This window comes from Acanthopagrus latus, chromosome 1 (assembly GCF_904848185.1).
Source record: "Acanthopagrus latus isolate v.2019 chromosome 1, fAcaLat1.1, whole genome shotgun sequence".
Lineage (NCBI taxonomy): Eukaryota > Metazoa > Chordata > Actinopteri > Spariformes > Sparidae > Acanthopagrus > Acanthopagrus latus.
In genome coordinates this window covers 28,418,553-28,440,359 of record NC_051039.1, presented here as the reverse complement: position 1 = coordinate 28,440,359, position 21,807 = coordinate 28,418,553, and the positions used below count along the sequence as shown (strand labels likewise).

General features: G+C 38.3%; 1 protein-coding gene across 3 annotated transcripts; it reads right to left on the bottom strand.

Moving 5' to 3' along the window:
• Positions 1–1,825: 1,825 nt before the first annotated feature.
• LOC119011524 (integrin alpha-L-like) lies at positions 1,826–21,370 on the bottom strand. Of its 3 annotated transcripts, XM_037084919.1 has the most exons (32): positions 21,200–21,370; positions 17,857–17,974; positions 17,501–17,592; positions 17,258–17,340; positions 17,030–17,144; positions 16,763–16,893; positions 16,523–16,665; positions 16,224–16,371; positions 15,849–15,984; positions 15,655–15,728; positions 14,292–14,412; positions 13,530–13,672; positions 12,484–12,630; positions 12,289–12,393; positions 12,196–12,252; positions 11,519–11,649; positions 11,131–11,288; positions 10,882–11,036; positions 10,602–10,712; positions 8,356–8,426; positions 8,135–8,276; positions 6,683–6,772; positions 6,426–6,505; positions 6,247–6,327; positions 6,073–6,148; positions 5,128–5,235; positions 4,993–5,034; positions 4,780–4,905; positions 4,592–4,705; positions 4,427–4,492; positions 4,214–4,324; positions 1,826–4,059 (listed from the first exon to the last, which is right to left on the bottom strand). In XM_037084919.1, exons 1-32 carry the CDS (start codon positions 21,246–21,248, stop codon positions 3,838–3,840), a joined length of 3,546 nt encoding a protein of 1,181 aa, XP_036940814.1. In that variant the 5' UTR covers positions 21,249–21,370; the 3' UTR covers positions 1,826–3,837. The 3 variants fall into 3 exon arrangements, with proteins under 3 accessions (XP_036940814.1, XP_036940648.1, XP_036940730.1); XM_037084753.1 differs by having other exon boundaries at positions 12,196–12,393; positions 21,200–21,368; XM_037084835.1 differs by having other exon boundaries at positions 12,196–12,393; positions 14,292–14,409; positions 21,200–21,366.
• Positions 21,371–21,807: the final 437 nt, after the last annotated feature.

The following is a 21,807-nucleotide window of genomic DNA, read 5'->3' as shown; positions in this document are numbered from 1 at the left end:
GGCTCAGGTTTAATGCAGACAAAATCAAGTGAAAGAAAAAAAGTTCTTATTCTATTGTTCTTCACTGGTAATGATAGCAGCAGCAAAATACACTCCGAAGACTACAGAAACATTTTGTCTGCCAGTTTTAAGAGAGATGGAACCAAGAGGATCCTTCATCATGCAGCAAGAGACAACAAACCAAAACAACCAAGGAGTTCATCTGCGGAAAGATCGAACTCCTTGGTTGTTTTTTTGGTTTTGACCAGCCATGCCAATCTCCAAACTTAAACCCTATTGAGAATGTAGTTTACCTGCTAAAGAGGAGACTTAAGGTAGAAACCCCAGAAACAAACAACAATTGAAAGAGGCAGCGATGAAAGCCTGGAAAAGCATCATAAAAGAAGAATTCAAGGTTTGGAGATGTCAGTTGGTCAAAGCCTTGATGCACACACTGCAATTAGATGTTAAGTATCATTCACTCTAATCTATTTTAAGTCCACTTGTTCCTATCCTTTTGATCACCCAAAAAGTCGATGTTCTGTTATGCTGTCTTCTAAGTTTTGTAACAGATCTAGAGGGTAAATACCAGGAAATGAAAACTGAAATATTGATCTCTTGTCTCATTTTCATCTTTTGATGTCAAGCCCAAATGTTTTCAGTGTACAGCTAAAATAAAGGAATTGGCCACGCTGTTACCATAGTTTTACCTTAGAGAATACATTTCAAAAATGACAAAATTAAAATAAAATAACATTGATAATATGAGTCTGAGACCACACTGGGTAAGGCAGGCCTATTAAAAGTGAAAATAAGAGATTTTTTTATTTCCACGTTTCTAGCATTACATAGTGGTATTTTACTGTTGGTGCTGCTATAGCAAAGCATGTGTGTGAAAAACTGTTAAACTGATCAATCTGCAGGTTGTAAAGTTAGAGTTAGAATAATTTATAACTAAAAACTAGCTTGTAAAGACGGATGAGAGAGAAGATGAGTCTGTTTGGTGTGATGACATTTAATGTGCGACAACTTCTGTATTCTCATTTAGCCACATGTGGAAACTGATTTTCCAGATCTAGGACTTCCAGCTACACTCCTCTAAATCAGTTTTGAACTATTTCACGTCCTAATGGTAAGAGGTAACACATATCTGAAGGGCAACAGACTTCTCTGTTCAAGCATTTAAATGTATCAAGAGCTGTTCAGACTTCCAACAATCTCCCCATATCATTGTCCTTTCACTCTTGCCACTTCTTCACTTCACTTCACTTCACAATCTGACTAAATGAAAATGGCTTCCCTCTCATTGTCAGCTGATGTTACCGACTCAATCACTTATTTAATCTTTTTCAACCATTAGCCATATCTCACTAATAGCACCTGCGCCTTTCAGCAAAACTGACAGTTACCAACTTCTTCAAACCAGATATGTAAATACAAGCACAACTCCACTTGCATTTCAAAGGCCAAAGACATTTAATATCAAACATCTGTCTTCAGGCTGTATTCTGTGTGTGTGTGTGTGTTTGTTTCATTTAGGTTACTTCGGTGACCCACTTTATGGTGTAATTGGTTCATCAGCTGTGCGCTAACTGGAAAACCGCTGAGTTTTGGGGTCAGCTGTTAATGGAAATTGTAAAATTCATCAGACAGCTATTCCTCTCTATATTTGATGGACCCTACCATCCTTCTTTCTTCAAACAGTTTTCTGGGGACCTTATTTTTTTGTTTTCTTGTTTCTTGCAGGTAAAAATGTGCATTGCCTTTTGGTATTTAAGGTGGCAAAATAAAGTGACACAACATGCTAACAAAGGCAAGACACTACTGAGAAATAAAATCTAAGTGCTCATTTGGACACAAGGGGCAATATGTTTTTATTGATAAAGAGAATAAAAGTTTATTGTGAGCAAAAAGAAATATACTGCATATATACACACACACAAACAATGGGAAGCTACAACATATGCCTGCACCACCAATGTCTCCTGGTGTCACCAGAATAACTGATAAAAATAGTGCATGTGCTGAATTCTCATATATTGACAGGAAACACAGTGGGCAGAAGGGAAAAATAGCATAAACTAATACAAAAAATCTTTGAAATTTCATTGTACATGTGTATAGTGACAATAAGGCCATATTCTATTCTAAAAATGTAAAATGTCAACTGTGCCAAGTGAGGCTGAAATATTGTAAGAGCACTGCTTCAGGCATTAAGGTAAATGCATTTCAGGTTTGAGGAAACCCTTAATGAAAGAGGACAGTCTCCAGGAGCTCTACTATCCAATTGCCTCTTACTCATTCCTTAGGTACTGTAAAGTGTTATCAACGCATGGGATGCTATTTATAAAGACAATATTTTGCAAGATTGCTATCAATAAAAAATGCATTTAATGTACCACTGCATGCACTTAGATGATCATCACGAACAATCAGTAGGATTTTCCTATAAAACAATGGCTAATACACAAATAATTTGCTACTAACAAATCCTACTTAGCCTGCCTTTAACAAGCACTCAATTAAGAGGAATAATGAATCCCCCATTCAACAGCATGCAGACAACTGAAAATAGCTAACGACTTACAAGTAAGTAATGTACAGTATATTACAATGCAAATAATATATTCATTAACAATACTAATGGATTAATGTAGCAGATGCTATAGGTGAATCTAGTTTAGCAAAAGAATATAAAACTTGGTCAGCTTTACATCAACAAACAGCCAGTTCTGTGGAGAAAACCCAATCAGCAGGATAAACGGTGGCAGTATGTTTCTGGGAACCATGGATACATTAAGATTTGTAATGTCTGTAATGATGCAACTAACTATTTCTTGATGTTTAATCTTGCAGCAATGCTGTGATTATTCTCTAACTAGGCTTAGGCAGGGGTTCAGAAAAGATCACTTTCTGGCTTAAAGGGATAGTTAAGGTATTTTGGTGTGGGGTTGTATGAGGCACTTATCCCTAGTCATTGTAACTCCTTCAGTAGATGTTGTTAGCAAACACGGCTGGAAATTGTCCAGAGGTAGCTTCACACTGACAAATGTTAAAACGCAGTCTCGAGCAGCAGTCACTGGCTTGACAGCCTTCTCACCTGTAACACCACCTCCACTCCACCTCCCTAAATGAAAGTCAGGTCATGAGGGTGTAATGCCAATGTGATATGACATGATTTGTGGAAATGTCTATATGGTACGTTGCCTATGACATGTACAAATGTGAACGTTATGCTATAACATATGTCAACATTTTATCCTGCTGACTGGGCTGGTTGATAGGGTCACACTCAATCAGATGTAACATTACTAGAAATCATAGCTCAGGTATTTACAGTGTTGAGGGGTTAAGTTTGCACCTGCTTCATCAGAGTTCATTTAAATAGAAAGCTTGGATAGAAAAAAAAATAGAAAAGAAAGAAGGAAAAGGCTTCACCATGTTTGTTTCATGGAACTCAGCTTCAGTGTCTTCCTTGGCATATGGAGTATGCTCAGGTGTCATTACATGGCCGACTGTACCTAATGAATCTGTCACATGACAACAGAAGATTGTCATCCCTGTCTCTGTTATTGGCTTCTCATGTGAATGGCTTCTTTTGCCAGTTGTCCAGTGTCTCCTGGCTGATGACCAGTTGACATGAATCTGCAGCGAGGATACAGTTTAGCATAAAAACTACAATAAGAAATGAAATGGCTAGACTGGATCTGCTAAAATACATCTGCCCACTTTAGAGCTTTGGATGTGCTGGCAGGCTGATTTTATTAGCTTGTTGTACTATAGTGTCCAGTTTTTATGTTAAGCTAAGCTAATCATATCCTTATAAATGGCCATAGCCCATTTTGAAAGTGGTTTTCTTTAATCCAGCTCTTCCTTTGTATCACCCGGCTGGGTGGCACCATCTGCTTGACCAAGATCCAAAAGATCCTTTTCCTCATCAGATTTGCCATTAGCCTGTGAATGGCTGGCAGTCCCCTCTGTGAAGTCAGAGGTTAAGTCCGTGTCGCCACCAGCCTGAAGAGAAGCTCTTTCCTCCTGTTCTTGATAATACTCAAGCGTTTTCCGCTTAAAGCATCCCAACTTGTGACAGAAGAAAGAAGAAAAGTTAATTCAAGAAAAGCCAAGGAGACCCATTTTACAACAGAACAAAAAACTTTTTTAAATTCAGTTCCAGACATTCAGGTGACACCTGAATGAAGACAGAATTTTTTTAAAAAGATTTTTTGACTCTCACCTTAAACATGATGACTGTAATTATGATCAGAAGCAGTAATCCCAGAATAACTCCAGTTAAAATGATCAGTAGTTGATCCGGGGGTATTATGAACTCAACTTGAACTTCAGTCTGTCGGCAGAGAATACAATTTTTGTGGAACCTTTGCTTATTTGAACTAGGATGTATGGTATCTTGCAGACAATGGTTTTGGCTGTGTAGACTGGTATTTACCCATTTCTTTGTTGGATCGCTCCACAAGCCAGTTTCAGCAGATTTCTGTTTCAAATCCCCTTTATTCTGTGGTTAATAAATATGACAAATTGCGTATAGTGAATAACATTAAAATGCATTTAATGGCATTACTGTGGTCTTTAATGACCAGTAACTCCAACATACCTGTTGTTTTGTAGAATGCAGCACATATCGTTGATCATCATAGCTGATATCTATAAAACTTTTAAATTTGACCGCCGCACCCTCTCCAGTATATCGCTTAAGAAAGGCAATATTCTGCAAAAGAGTATGTAAATTCCTGATATAGTCACCACTTTCAATGCTTGTTGTGCATCCTGTCTGCTACATACCTCTGCACGCTGTTTGAGATCCTTAAACTGTACGTCTCCTGTCAGATTAAACTCTGTGCTTGAATATTTGTCCAGGATGAAACTATCACACACAATTCTTCTGCAGTATTTTTCTGGAGAGCAGTACTGTAACACAGCAACAGTTCATTTGGGATTTGTAATTTCATGACCAGTTCAGTGAGAATATTTTGATCCTAAATATGTTTTACTTACGTCAGACTTCTTGTCAGTAATGCCTGTGCATTGGGTTTTGTTCTAAAAAAAAAAAAAAAAAAAAAATTGGTAAGCATGAGGGATTTTTAATTCTAAACACAGCAGTTTAAGTAAATAATTCCAGTTTCTGCTCACCTGCTGGACAAGGACTTGATAATTCTCCATTTGAAAGTTGTGGTCCAGTTTAGTTGGAAAGACCAGGGACACATTGATAGGGTAAGCCTTGAAACCAGTGTTTCTTATCTGCAAACAGTGGGAGACAGTCCAGTTTATAGAGGTTCAACATTTTGAGAAAATGTGAGCTAAGCTTAGCTTAGCATAAACACAGGCTCTTTCGAGGGGTGAAAAAAAAATCTTCAAAGCAACACCTTTAACGCTCATTAATTAACTAATCATATCTTGTTTGATTAAAAAATGAAAAACCAGTAAAAGATTATTTTCTGCTAGTACACTGTCTCTTTTTAAACCTTTGGACAGAGCCAGGTAGCTATTTCCATTCTTCTTCCAGCCTGTATGTTAAACTAAGCTACCAGTTTTCTAGCTCCAGATTAATTTCTCCTCACAGTATTCTCATACTGTATACTAGTCTGACAGAGAGAAATTCTTCACTTAAGGTACACTATTTCTCTGATGGCTTTTTCTGGAGTTTGGGTTTTTCTAGTGTACACAACCTGTCCTCTAGCAAACACTGGACAGCCACAGTTGGCAACTAGCTAATAAACACAATGAGCCTTTAGCAACTAAGGAGCATGATAAATCACCTTTGAGGCCAAGTTAGTGAGGATGAAAACAGAGCAAATAGTAGAGTGATAAAGATCTGCAGGAACATGACTGCAAATGAATAGTAACTTTGCTACGTGTCTGCTGTGGATAAATAGGTAAATGTTTTCTAAGTCCATCATAGCATTTCTATGAGATAATAATGTGTCAGTGTTGTGTTTGGTGCTTGTTCAGCTGCCCCCAAGTAGCCAAGAAATCAGTTAATGCTGCTCTAGACTTGCAGATTGATGATGTGATGATTAGTTAAAATTTGCTATGGGACTGGATGTTTGCTTGTTGCATAATAATTTACAGCCTCACCTTGTATATAGCAACCATTTCTTTAGGTGCTGCATCCTCTGTCGAGAAGTTCAGATAGGTGATGGTGTCTTCATTCCTGGAAAGAAAGCAGGATGGGCAAAATGAACAGGCAGCTGTGGGATGATGAGTTTTTACTAGGAACATGTTATAGCTGCATGTTATAGTGTCACTTACACTGTTACTACCATTTCAATTAGAAATTGTACTGGGATGCTTTTGGTCAGGGAGTTGGTCCTGGAGGAGTTTGTATTATCACTGAGGATGTAAAAAGCATTTGTGGTGAATATCAAACATGAAATATGTAATGAGAGTAAATACTATTTTAATCATACAAAAAGAGAGGAGCTGTGTACCTTTTTCCAGTAATGGTCATTGAAACAGTGTCATTCCACTCGTATCCAGTATCGATGTGGAAAGAAGTTGTAAATGTTGCCTTCACAGAAAAAAGACAGTTATGTTAGACTTACAGAGACTACTCACAGAGAAAGGGACAGTTAGAGAAGTTGCCATGTTTGTGAAAGTCAAAGGTTCAGGCGGTTGGTCATAGCTCTTGGTTCATGAAACGTCAACCCTGTCTGCTCTGAGGATGTCGGGGTGCAGTATGACTCACAGCTGATCTGCTGCGGTACACAGGAAGGCTGATGCCGCATGTAACTCTATCAACAACGTCCTTACAGCTGTGGAGCGTTGGTCTTGTTGACTGTTTTAAGAGAAACATAGGAAAAAACACATGTTAACTGAGACCCTATATTGTTATTATTTTTATCGTTATTGACAGAAGACACACACAATATACAGACAAACATAAGATTACATATAGATAGACGTGTCTTCAATTTCAAACTTTAAGTTTGATTTGAACTGTGTGTGTGTGTGTGTGTACATGGTTGTGTTTACCTGTGTTTAAGTTTAAATATTCAGTAATTATAAAGAGAGAGATTTCAATCAACATTAGTTCATGTATTGTGATCGAAAACGCCTCTGACACCCCACACATCCTGTGTAGGTTTCAAATCCACCAAAGATTTTCTGTTCCATTTCCTTTACTCTTTGAGTCATGCAAGAAGTGTGAGAGGAAGCCAGTAGATACACACTTAAAAATGCATGTAAATGTGTCTTTTTTTGACGGACAGTTCAACAGTGGATCAAGCCTTTTCTTTAAGGATTCTAACTTTTTTCGTTTGTCTGTTTGTTTGCCCATTTGTGCAACAGGCTTTTGCACAAATGGGCTTTGGGTCAAGTGGGATATTTTCTGGAATGTTGGGGATTTGTGTATTTATTCACTGCACTGGGGTGTCAGTGTCACAGAATTTGAACATGACCTGAGAAGCTTCATCCCTAGTGCATTTATTCAGCAACAACACTTAAGTAGGCTGCAGGAGTTGAATTCTAAACAGTCCGTTGGTACAATGTGTGCCAGGAAGTCACTTAAATCACCACACTTCTCTCTTGTCATGTTTAATTTGAACACTCAGATCATTTGGCATTGCCTGCAGGCTTTTATGCATGAAGTTGTTGTTACATGACTGGCAGTTTTTTTTGCATTCTCCACCAATTTAGCACAGCCCTACTATAACATTGTCAGACTGGACTTTTTTTTTTTTTTTAAGGGATCAAAATCAGTGCAGCAGAACTAGAAATATTGTCCTTTTTATTCCAATCATTACTCTTCCTTGTCAGACCCTGGCACTAACACTACTCACAATACGACTTGGTCACCAACAGTTTGGCTGGAAATTTGGATGTTTCAGGCTAGTAGCAGCTAATGTCCTCTTGAGCCATGAGCCTCAAGCAGAGTTGAGGACTTCTTTCTAACTCCACACACCAGATTTCTATCATTCTCACTACTGTAGTCCTCAGGCCAACAGACCCAGATTCAAGTGATATCATTTGAGGTAATTTATTTGACTTCATGCAGTTCTCACAAAAAGCTTAATAGAACCTTTTCACACATTCAGTAGTGACTGTGAACAACATACTTTGTGGTGGGTGTGCCCCTTTAACAAGCAGGTAAAAAGTAACCCTGAGGAGGACATGATGTAGAAGTTTGATTTTAAATCACCTCTGCCACAGTCATCTGAGCGAAGGAGAGGCCTACTGGATGATGAATTGAAAGGCTGGTGTTGTACGAGTCATCACCATGATTGGACAGATTTACCGACAGGCTGAAGTAGTTCCCTTTTGCCACAAGTAATGTTGGGGTCCTAGGAAAAAGAGAGTACTTCTTAGAGCACAGTCAAATGCTGTTACCTTTGCCATGCTGTGTTTGTCAGATATACGTACAAGGATTGTAACGTGAGTTCAAGATCAGCAATACAGGTGTCATTTTTTCTACATTGCTTTTCAAAGGGAACCTGTAGACCAAAAAGAAAAGGAAAAGTTATTAAAAATGCATGCTTGAAAAAACAGATAGCCAGAAAATGAAAAGAGGTTTCCTGGAACACAACAGACCAACAATATAGCTTTTGTGAATAGACAAGTGCAAAACTCTAGAGGAATGCCTTAAATTTAACTGTATATATATTAGGGCTGTCAGTTTAACGCGTTCATTAGATTAATTAATTACACTTCAAATTAATGCATTCTAAAAAAATTAAGTGGCAATTCAATGCGTGAGCATTTTAAATTTGGCCCACTGAATGACCTGTAGGCTACTTGACAATGGCACATCATGGTAGCACTAGCACCGAGGAACTTGTCTGGACGTGTTCGTCACTTCCCACCTGCGTCAAAGCAGGGTGACAACCGACATGAGCCGTTTTTAGACAGAGCACCAAGCTAAAAACAAGGCGTCAATTTGACGGCCTCTGAGTGAGATGGGTGGAGGTGTCAATGACCTGCACTGTTGTGTGACCCACAACTGAGGAGTTTTAAAACCAGGAAACAGCTGTTCACAGCAGTCAGTCCATAACTTCATCCACGGACTAAGATGAACAACTGGACAGCCGCAGAGATCCAGGAGATGGAGCGTCTCCTCGGTCTCTGTAGCTGTTTGGTTGTGTTTGTTGTTGTGTTGGAAAGCTAAAGACGGTCACTACTTTCAAATTATAAGCCCCCCACTAAGAACCTAGTTCTAAATGGAGTGCAATGTAAAGCTCTTATTTTGAAGACTAATTCTATGTCACTGTTCACAGCCTTATATTTCTACTATTCATTTTGAATTGCCATATTTAGTCAGCTTTGGTATTCTTTTTGAATTGCTGTATTGAGTCAGCTTTAGTGCTCATTTTGAATTGAGAGTCTGCTTAAGTGCCTATTTGAGACTCAGCCTTATTCTATTTCTGATTTTTTAAAATTTTTTATTTAAGTGCATTTGTATTGCATTTTTGAATAATGCACCTGGCCTAATTGGTTTGCTGGGATGTGCTTGACCATTTTATTTTAAATTTCATTTATGAAACACACTTCACCCCAAAAAATGTGGATATCAAATCTTCTCTTCTAAGTGTATTCAATTGATTAGTCATGCAATACCATTTTGTAATGTCCTAGAATTCAAATTCTTTATTCGGGTACCTTTAGCAGATATGAGATTAAAATACGATTTTTATTACAAATCCTGTAATGAATTAAATGTGTGTGTGTCTCACACTATCCAGTCAATGAACAATGTAAGCCTGCAACTGCCTTGTTTTGAAGATAACACTAGTATGAGAACACTAGTATTTGCATGCTGTAAATTGTCTGCATGCTGCACTTTTCGTTCTGCCAACATCTAAAGCTAAACAGCATGTTAGTGTAGCAGAATGATATATGTGGGCCATGATGTATGTTGTATCCCTGTTTGTAAAGGGGCCTGTATTGTTCTGCTCTCTCATCTACTGGGTTCTCATTAGCCAACCTCTGCAGGAGGTCACTCTATGAAGGCATGTACTTTTTATTTCAGCCCTCTCTTGATGCCAGTGCTGAAGGCACACATCCTGTTCACCTTGCTGCTGCAACTGTCTGGTAGGGTAGCAGTTGTTGCATTGATTACGCTCTAGATTAGTGTTATTTGCTTTTGCTACATAAGTTTTTCATGCCTTTTTGTAGATATCCCTGTTGGGGATCTCCCTCCTTCTGAAGTGAGTCACTCACAGATTGCTGCCGGTAACCCATGGTCCACAAAACCTGCTTGTGTATGTGTGGCGGATGTGTTGCTAAGCTGCTGCAGCTCACTCGGGCATAGTGTGGATCCTACCTGCCCTAGCTTTCTACACAGAGTTTTCAAGAACCACATGCATGAACAGATAACAATAGTGGAAACTGAATCTCTAGATAATGAGCTACTGCAGCAAGATGTATGGGTATGAATATGCACAGTATTATTTCTGCCGCTGGCCCAACCCACTAATCCCCACTCGTCCCAAAGATTTTACAAGGGACACAATTGAGTCATCATCACATTCTTAAACAGAATTGCATTTCATATATCATGTCAGTCTAGTAGTGTGCAGAGCGCTGATCTCTTCCTTTATCTGAACACAAATGTCTTAGAAATTTAGATGGGTACATGTAAGAGACAAAACTGTATGGATGCAAATGTGTACCTCAACAACAGCCTGTCTTTTGCTGTCCATGTTCAGGACGGGACCTGTTCTGTCATTTTGGGCAAAGTTCACTTTGATGCTGATGGGTGATAAGGTGTCAATCACACATTTCTGCAAGAAAGAAATATTTATAGATGTAGAGATAGGTGATAGTGGGTCATATACAGTACAGATAGTTACAGTATGTGATGGTTTAGATCAAAGTTTAGATTAAAGTGCTATACAAATAAAATGCATTATTATTTTTATTATGGTGAATATTATTCATTGGTTTTCATACTGGCATGTAGACGGAGTAGTTGAAGCAGGTGTCTTTATCCCTCAGTACAGCAGTGGAAGTAACATTTTTAGCTTTCCTGTCATTTTGATTGAAGGTGCCTCGAATGATTTGTCTCGTTGGATCCACACGGAGCGTGTACGAGATGTTAATCGCCCCTGTAAAGGCATCCAGAAGGGTTAGAATAACACATTGACAGGCTGAACAGCACCAGCAGCTGTTAATGCACATATTATTAAGACGAGTCCTTACCTGCTTTGCTCTTTGTTGTTTCTACCATTTCAAAGCAGGCAGTTAAGTTAACCATTGGTAAATTTTCGTTTGTGTTGCCTATGCAGTCAATTTTTTCAGTGCTTATAATGTGAGGTTGAAAGGACAGATGAGCCGTGACATTAAAAACTGGCCTGGACCTGAAAGACATTCATCAAATAATAATTTGCTTCACTTGCTTTTTAACCATATTTTGACATAGACAAGGTGCACATTTCATGTCATGGACAGGTATTTGTTTGATATGATATTTGATGATGCACACAAGCAATGCTCCAAACACGAGACAGTCATCATTTGTAAACTTGTTAAGATCAAGTATATCTCCAGCCTGAGTATTTTACCTACTGTATGTACACAGTGTTCATACCTCAAGACCACAGCCATGCCTTGTGATCCGACCACAATGTCTGGGAGTCCATCCTCTCCAAGGTTGATTTCTCCATACACTGACTGTCCAAAGAATCTCAGCCCAGGCTGTATTTCCTTCCCCAAGATTCTCTGGAATAACAGAGATAAGACAACTGAAACAGTGTGATTGATCCAGGTGAGACAAATAAAGGTTTTCACGGTAAATACCAAAATAATAAAAGCCTGGGGCGGCTGTAGCTCAGTGGGTAGAGCAGGTCGACTAGTGATCGAAAGGTCTCTAGTTCAAATCCCGGCTCCGGGCAAGGCTGAGCTGCATGTCAAAGTGTCCTTGAGCAAGATACTGAACCCCACATTGCTCATCAGTGAGGGCCCTGCGATGAGCTGGCAACTTATCCAGGGAGTACCCTGCCCTCGTCCTGAGACAAAGCTGGGATTGGCTCCAGCAGCAACACCCCGTGACCCCATGGAAAGGGATAAGCGGTTACGGACAATGACATGACATGACATAAAAGCCTGAGTTATAGAACAACCCAACATTGGCTTGGTGTGTCAGGGCCCTTTACCCCTCAGCCACAGGGATGCCATATAGATGGCTTCATACAGAGGGTTACTTACCAATCTTAAAAACAACAATGGAGGATTCTGTTTTTTTCCTTTGTGTTGTTTCTGTCTCACCTGGCTGAAAGTGCTGCGTATCCCTCTGTGTTTGTCACCAAGGAAGATGTATACAGCCCCTCTGTTATCATCCTCAAGAGGGGCTGCAACAGCAACGTCTCGGAGTCCGTCTCCATTCAGATCTGCAAGACTGGATATAGTGGTGCCAAATCTCCCCATGGATGGTGCAGATATATTCTGTTCTCTATCCAGTAGCATCTGTAAATATAAGAACACAAGTTTATTGATGAAGAAAATCAATAAACACATTCAATATCTCACTGTAACCTCATTTGAATATGATCCTACCTTATCAGTCAGTGTGTAGACGTATATATGGCCTTCTCTCTTCTCCTTCTCCTGGAAAAACAGGGGAGCTCCAACCAGCAGAAAATCAGTGTTCCCATCTGAGTCAATATCTACTGAGCACAGCTCTGCACCAAAGTAGGAACCAATCTGAAACAAGAGGTTTATATCATTTAACTTACAAAATGGTGCCAGCGCATGGAAGTTCTTTGCTTTCCTCCCTGCAACCTCGGAAAGATGTGCCTTTGCAAATTTTATAAAGGTGTAACAAGCATTTTTTTAAATCAAAACAGCAGATTTGATCAAGGAAAACAGTAGATTTCTTTAAGAAAAAGACAGTCTGGGAATCTGGGTCCAGCTGCTTTGTCCAAGATGCAGTTTTCTTTTGCGTGCCATTGTACATACTGTTTTTGATTACCGTCCCATTCTTTCTGCTGTCTGTCTAATGTGTACACTCTGTGAAAAGATATTTAGTCCTCTGCCAAGTCTTAGATGTTAATGTGGGGGGTTTCTAGGTATTACTAAGGGAAGTTATCCCAAGAAATTAAAGCAAGTAAACCTGCCTGTTTGTTATTCACCAATGGGAATTAAACCACAATAATCTATATAGATATTTTTAAAAATAAATATTTAAATGCTGTGAATGGAAAATGTAGTTTCCATTGAAGCAACATTATGTACCTTTTTTTTCTTAAAATAATAGTTCCTTAAGGTGTGACAGGGGGATTGGACCATTACTTGTTTCTGCAAGTAACTTTAAGGAGGCAGTAGGATCACTGTGTTTCATACATGTTTACTTCAAGTTTACTATAAGTTTTCAAGATATAACATTGTTATGGCCTAATGGGTTTTGTTTGCCCTCAGCATCTATGCTATGACTAATTGTTATAGGCCTGGGATTTCTATGTATGACAGTGGTGTTGCACTCTGGATTGGGGTACCGAATTCCACAAAATGTCAGTTTCTACATAATGTTGCTTTTAGGCAAACTTAAAAAGAAGTTCTGTTTAGCATACGTAAAGTCAGTTTTTCTTCAGACAGTTACCAACCTGCTCCCCATTTATCCGTTGGGCTGTGGTCCAGTTCTTGCCATTATATTGAAAAAGTAGGACCTGTCCTTTGTGTTCAAATCTTGGTGCACCAGTGAAATATAGAGGAGCCTTGTTCTTCTCTCCAACAGAAGTTGAGTATCCTGCAACAGAGGAAATTACAAATAACAGAATCTATTCACTATATCATGTTCATATTTTCAATTCTTTTGAAGGGGTTGTAGATAAACATTTACTCAGTTTATGATCCCCTCACATCAATTTGCTACTTTTGCAAAACAAGCTATCTTAAACCCATAATTGCAAACTGGAAACTGATTCAACAAGACATGGGCACACAACATAAAACCACTAACGAATAACTTCAGCCATCTTGTTTCAGTGCGTGTGTTGGGAAAACCTGCCTCCCAGGATCCATTTGGATGCCACTTGATACACACGACCATTTAAACATTGTCAAAGAGCAATCACGCCCCCACACTATCAATGGAACCCCTGATGGCAGTGATCAATCAGTGTGTTGTTGTGTCAAGTGGTATCCAGAAGCCAAGGTTACCCAGGTGAAGACTGCAATGTATCTGTATGATCACAACATAATTCGCTTCACTTGTCAGTTTTTTTTAATGTTGTGGCTGATCTGTGTATGTTTTCAAGCATCATTTGAAAATAATTTAAAAAAAAAACATCAGTATATCAAGTCAAACAATACAGTCTGTTAATACAAAAGCAGATGACATGAAACTAGATAAATAACTTTACTACCCATGTAGGAGTCGTTCTTCATGGATGGATCTAGAATTTGTGTTTCCTTTTGTTGATGAAGCTCTAGGAGAGAACCTCGCCACATGTTGGCTCCCACTGACCCCAGAATCATGGTATCCTGCTGACACAAATGTGCAGGTTTGGTCAGTGAACAAAGGTGAGTGGAACCAACAACAGAAGCTATGTTGGGAGGTGACACGTCAAAAGCAACAGGGGGAAAAACCAAATACCATGACCCTCTACAATTCATGGTCATTTTTTAAAGATTCAACCTTATCACTTGAATTTTCAAGCTTATATTTAAACTAATTGTGTGTATTAATGTAAATCCCCTTCACCTTCGCCTGTCTCATACTATGGTACGAGCTCTCTTGAGTGGCGCACTGAGGAATCTCCTAAATAGCCATTTTTTAAAATGAAATTATTCTAAAAATGTATAATATTATCAAAATACTATGACAAATGAAATGAAAACACTGTAATCGTGAGATAAATGAAAATTGGTTGAAAATAAGTTGAGCCTTAACAGTATTTTTTTTGCTCGATACGCCGTCAGCTTGCTACGTTGTGGCGTGAAGAAAAGCTAAAAAAGCGTTGAAAACCAATGCAGTCATGGCTACAGGATCCCTTTTAAGAGAAATCTGGATCTGGAGGATAAAAATCACCCACAGTAGTACCCACAACTGCAAACAGCGAAAAACTGCAAAAAAAAAAAAAAAATTAAGACGCCAGTTCCATTACATTTTGATTCGGTTACATCTGTAACCAAGGCACAGGAAGCCTCGTACTGTGCAGCTTCCTGTGCCTTTCAGCTTTCGCTATGTGGTAGTCTCCGCAGTTGAAAGCCCTTAAGCCACATAGAATTAGCGAACACCTTTATTGTGCTCAATAAATGCATTTGAATGAAAGTATAATTGAAATACTGTTCGTTGCTCTGGACATAAGAATCTGCTAAATGGCCTCCAATGTAAATGTAAATATATCTCCTGTCACGCCACAGTTTAACTGCCAGTTCGAGTGCTACTCCTTTGCATAGTATGAATATGGCTGACAAGTCAACAAAATAATATTCCTGTTGGGAATAACTTCTGTTTGAACTACATTTAGCAGTATAGAGTTCCCTAATTCTACTACTGTATTTTTCATGGGTCATAATGGTGGTACTTGGAGAGCTGGATATTTTCTGAGATGGTACAGGGTGTGAAAAGTTTGAGAACCACTGCCCTACACAACTGACACCACAGTGACAGGCCAAATGTATGTGATAAAATAAAAGATCTAATTTTGCAGCTCTTAGAAATGTGTGAATAAAAAAGATGTAGATTTTAAATGTGTCAACATTTCACTTTTTGACTGTACTCACCTTGTAGAAGACGGCACTGAATCCACTCTGAGACATTTCAGTAGTCAGCTCTCCAGCTAGAGCCTGTTTGGAGCCTATATAAACAATTGTAGTAATATTTCATGTTACTTTTGCAGGGGCACACCATTTAGATAAAATTGTTTTTGTCAAAACATTATTGTACAAAATTGGAAAACTATACAATTCAACCTCACCTTCCATACTAAAGATCTTTTTTTGAAAGTTTTCCAGTATTCCTGTGAGTCCGTTGTAGTTCTCAATTTTGAAGATGTTTTTATCTTTTGGTTCTGAAGCAATGTCCTTAAATTTCTCCAGCTTCACGTCTTTGACCTGAAACCAGAATGCTGCTTTAAGTTATGAAGTACCTCAAAGTCTGATGTCAGTGGGTTAACCAAGACAGTTTTGTACAATACTGGACTCAAATGTTGAATCAGTACAAGTTGCACTATTTAAGCTGAGCTCTGCCACAATTGTTATTTAAAGTGACGTTATCTAACTTTTTACTTCTCTGAGGTATACCATGTGGTTACTTGATCTGTTGGACTAATAAAATAGAAAAATGAACTTACCCCAATGACAAAGCGAATAATGTTTTTGTCATTATATCTTTTGATAATGCCATTGTCACTATCACTGGGATCTCCATCTGTGATCAGCACCAGAACTTTAGTTGCATCAGGAGAGGCGCCTGCACGCGGGCTTTCAAAGATTTCATCCCTGAAACAAATGTAACAGGTGAAACTGTGACGCTCAGAACAAAACTTTATGTATCAATAAGAAAAAAATAAAGTTACGACAACAGATAAGATGCTGAAGATTTTACAGTTGTAATGTCCAAGAGCTGTTTGTGTGATGTAACTGCACTTACAACACAAATCGGAGTGCTTTGTGTGTGTTGGTAAGACTCTTCATATGGCGTTCTTTCTTTAGAGATTCAAGAGCACGACCAGCTTGATAGTCATTGAAGTCAAAAACTTTGTTGTAATCAAAGGAGAACTGAACTGCTGCAAACTGAAAAAGGGAGACAAAATCATAGATTATTCATATAACATTGTTTTACAGTCAAATAAATGCTATAAATGCTTTAATGTGGCAGTAGTGCAGAGACCTTGACTGATGTTTGATTGAGGCTCTTCATTATATCCACAATGAAGTCTTTATTCTTCTCAAACTCTGCTTCAGTCATACTCCCAGATCCATCAAATAGAAAGACAAGGTCCACTGTCTTTTTTGTGCATTCTTAAAAGAATAACAGAGAGAAAGTTTGTGAGGAATGTTTAGTCAGGATCAAAACAAAGAATATAACATGTTACTGCCAGGACGAAGTGCTATGATCACAGTGAGTTGAAGAAGTGTAAGCTCTCTCTGTTTTTACTTTGGAAAGCAGGTGTGGAACGGGAGATCTGCTGAAGATCACTTGTCATCGTGTAACACACGCTGTTCAGATAAGAGTTCTCGTTACATTCATGGGCGACACTTGGACTGCAAACCTAGATCAGAACATAAGAGGTGAAATAAACATGACCATATTCATATTAAATTGTTTTGCGTAGGACTTTGAAAGAAATGTCACAGAGAAATTGTATTTTAGATTTTCTCTTACAGTGAATCGGGAGCTGTTGGAGTGTTCAGCTATTGACAGGCCAAGGTGCTTGACTGGTATTGTTGCGTTGTCAAGTGAAATTTCTGCAAGAGTAGCATTTGATTAAAAATACACAAAGGTTTTAGGCTGTAATAGAACATTTTTCATTTTAGTTGTCATCTTTCTGCATTGTTGGAAATTGTTCTTTTCTTTTATATAGTGGGATTCATTGTGTAGTGTTGACTTCAAAAACTGCACTTGTACCTTCGGGGTTGAAGCACTGGGTGTTGTTGACATGAACAGGTTTGCATATTCCCCCAGATCCATTTCGCTGTAGAGGTGCTGTAACAATTATCCTGGGGATGAACAACCGAGACAACACTAATGTTCACTATTTCAGTGGCCAGGCTGAGTCAAGCAGCACTACTTATCTAAAATGATCTCATTTGCCTGTTGCAAGCTGTGATGCCACAGCAAGAGACCAGATACCATGACAATCAAGGTGATAAACCACCAAAGGAAGTCCATTTTATCAACTGGACTGATGGGTAAAAAGGATTTTGATAGTCACAGCAGTATAAAATATCGACTGAACCACCAAGTTGTAAATGAAAACTTACCCTTTCTCTGTGCCAGACATGAACTGAACCACTTTGTATCCAAAGAAATCTTTTTGTTCGCCAGTATAGACATCAGGGTCTGTCTTATCAATGTTGAAGGCCAAAGAGACACGGATGGCTGCAATTTGTAAAAAAAAACAGACCACACGAGTCTTGTAACATGCTTAAACCTTAATTTCAATGGTAAGTAAACTGAAATTGTTAGTCGTAGATAATCAGGACTTTTAGAAATCATTTGATATTTTACTTCAATCTCACCACTAAATTAGTTTTTCATGACGATTTAAAATAAAAATAAAAATGCATTGAATTATGTGGCATAAACAAAATGATATAAATTGCTTATCTACAGTCTACAGTCAAGTGTGTAATAGGACACTAAAGTACATCTGTGGCAAATGTGCCAAGTGGGTTCAACACTTCATTTATTTATTTATTCATTCATTTATGTTGTGGTTTCACACAAATTCATATTCATTCCTTAACTCCAGCCTTTTCCATGGTGTAATATAGAGAATTCAGCATGTTGCCTTTGATGCACTTAGACACATGAATAAGTAAATGCACTAGGCAGCAGATCAGGGCCAAATCAACACAGGGTTAGAGAATACATTCTGTGGGAACTTTAGATTTTACATAAGTTGAACAGAACAACACTGAAACACACAAGGATGTTACAACTATGTTAATGTTAAATAAACAATCCACCAATTAAAGACTGATGCAGCAGAACCTAGTACAAAAGTTCAGTGCCAATATTACCCACAGTGCAACTCTGTAGCCAAAAGTTCAGTCAGAGATGCAGTTGTTTTATGCTCACTGCGTTTTAAAAATTGTGGTCTTTAGCCCCAGCTGATGACTCACAGACTGAAGTGAGGTAATTAATTTGACCTTGCATCACTCCGTCTGGCTGTATATGTTTTTTAAATATGCAGCAGAACTCCCCAACACCCTAAACATACTATGAAGATTAAATCTGTTCTTCTTTAAGATCAAGGCAGAAAAAGCAGAAGGAAATCATTTATCCTAAAAATGTTCTTACATCGATGACAACTTCTGTTCCTGCTCACTTCAACTTCATATTTTGAGGTATTTCGTGATGCTGACACAATGTCTGCCTCTGTCCTGTTTGTGCCCATTATCATCTCTGTCCCTCTCTTCATTATCCTTTCTCTACCCAGACAAACCATATTCACACAGCAGCCATTTTTTCTGAGAAGTTCTGTTTAAGCTCAGTGTGAGAAATTTAGGTGTTCACATTTGTTTTCCAGGCTGTAAGTCATACAAATGCAGGGATTCTGTCAAAGGGTTAGGGTTATTAGGGTTATTATTTTGCCGCTTCCTGATTGATCAGCAATTGAAAAGACAATGGACTGTGAAACCCTGGAGGGATTTTGAGGTGTATTCTAAGGTAAAACAACATTTGAGCTAATGTTAACATATAACCACTCCCAAGCTAACACTGCCTCCTGATAGTGGTACACAATATGATAGGAAAGGCTTAAATTAATTCTTAAGACACTTAAGTGCTTCTGATCTTAACAGTATTAACATAGGGAGCAGAAGTCCTGCTGCTTCCAGGGTGCCTGAAAAAGCAAACTTTAGTAGGGAGGGACACATAAATGTTTGATCCTGTTTCAGTCATGGAAAGAATTACACATATAATGTTGGTCAATTTGAAAGGTCATTTTGCAAGTCAATACAGCTGTAGACTATTGGACAAATAGCTGAAAATCATTTAGTTTTGTGTAAAACAGCTCAGTGTACTACATAGCCTCACCTAGTGTACCTCAGCAGTGAAAAAGTATTAAAACAGGTAAAAATCATAATAAATCCAGCCGTACTCAGGTGCCACAATAGCTCAGCTGGTAGAGCGTGTACAGAGGCTGAGCTCTCACTGCAGCGGCTCAGGCTCGGTGACATGTGGCTCTTTCCTGCATGTCACCCTCCTTCTCTCTCATCCTGTTTCCTGACATTTATAATTGGGCAACATTATTCAAACTTTAGCTATGACAACTTTGTACACAGTGATTTTATTCTCTGTGAGAGTTGTGTTGACAGCCTGCTGTGCTGGTTAATGCAGGAAAAAGTGGAAGTGTGTTCAGCTCCCTCAGCCACCATATGGTCAGTTCACCTACCTCAAAAACATTTCCGCCTTTATTACTAGTTGCTGTGGTGAACTAAGTACAATTATTTAAATTTGAGTTATGTGTACTTGAGTATTTTCTTTTCATGCCACTTTCTACCACTACTTTATGTCTCAGAGAGAAATGTTGTACATTACTACAATTATTTGGCAGCAGATACAAAATGAACTACCTAACAGTGTATCAACTGACAGAAAATTGATTTTCAGCTATTTTAATAATAATTATTCGCACAAAAATATTTAATGGTTCTGGCCTACAAAATTTGAGAATTAACTGGTTTTCCTTTTAATTATTTGAATATTTTTAATGTATTAGTTATATAGATATTTTCACTATTTTCAGAACACATGCGAACCAAACAATCATTTAATTAAGAAAATATGCACCTCAACCAACTACAGCAGTAAAACCCTGCTTTTACATTAACGCATTAGCAATAATAATCTGATAAGATAAAATACACTGTCACAGGGGAGCTTATTCAGCACAGAGTACTTTAAGAACATTTTCTAGACAATACTTACTTACATTTACTTGGTAACATTTTTTAGTACAGGTCTTTTACTTGTAATAGTGTAGTTTTACAGTGTAGTATTATCACTTTTACTTGAGCCACAGATCTGAACACTTCCTCCACCACCTATTACTTACATGAAATCCACCTATTTTCTACCGGGCTACCTCATCTGATGCAAATGAACGTTTCTTGCTGCTTAAAGGGAAATATATATAAATCAGTGCACTTTAAGAGCAGTGTTCTAGTTCCTAATCCATAATCCAGACCTTTCAGTTCCTATTGCTACCATTACTTCTTTAAAAAAGTGTTTTCTTATGGGAGCTGTTGGACTTCCGTAAAGGAACTGCAAACCTACAAGAAGCTGTATGATTAATTCAAATTGTGCCTTGCATGAGTTTGTGGTTAAACGCTCATTTTCACACATTCTGATCTGACATTCTATTCTTCCTGAGAGTTGCGTCTCAGCAGTTTCTTGAACTGATGATTAAAATTTATAGATAACCCCCCCCCAATTAAAAATTCAAATAAAAAACAAAATGCCATAATTTTTCATTAATCAAAATCAGAATTCAGAGCAGTTTCTTGAACTGAGGATTCAAACTTTTAACATTATTCCCTCTGTTTCCTTTCCTAGTTGAATAAAACAGTCAACATGTATAAAAACTTTAGATCTTACCAGCAGTCAGCACCATGGAGGTGAGAAGGAAGATGCGACTCCCATGCATCTTTCACACCACTCTCTTCTACTGCAACACTGTTAGTGGTGATGCTTGAGATGCATTTTGTGTGTGCAATACTTCCTGTGTGCTTCTTAAGCGAGGGCGTTTCCGTACCAGGTGGTTGTGACACCCATAGCAATGCTCTCAGTTTATTTCCTCTCATGCTTCCCTTTTCTGTAGTAATCTCTAAACCCTTCACTTCTTAAACATGTTTTGACATTTTTACAAAGCAAAAGGAGGCTGCACTATATAGATACTGTGGTCACTGGAGGACAGCTCCACCCTGCTCTCAGAACGGAATGAAACGAGTCATTATAACAACTCAGACATTTGAGCAACACACACAGGGCTGTAGACATTGTTGGGTCAACACAATGATTTAATGCAGATTCAAGCTTAATGGTATCAGGATCCTATCAACTGTTTTCCCTAATATTTGTTTGTTGTTATGTTCGTTTGTATCATATTAGTTTAACCTCTTACAATTAAAAAATACATTCATCCAAAACTCCCTCCAGTCTGAAGTGGGTACTTGATGTTGACCGCCCTTTGAGGGTGTAAATAT

Coding starts and splice junctions, on each gene's coding strand:
- LOC119011524 (XM_037084753.1), bottom strand. CDS start 21,248: ATGCATGGGAGTCGCATCTTCCTTCTCACCTCCATGGTGCTGACTGCT. Junction 15,729..15,848: donor AAAGATCTTTAGTATGGAAG/GTGAGGTTGAAT, acceptor TTGTTTATATAG/GCTCCAAACAGGCTCTAGCT. Junction 11,289..11,518: donor GGCATGGCTGTGGTCTTGAG/GTATGAACACTG, acceptor AATGTCTTTCAG/GTCCAGGCCAGTTTTTAATG.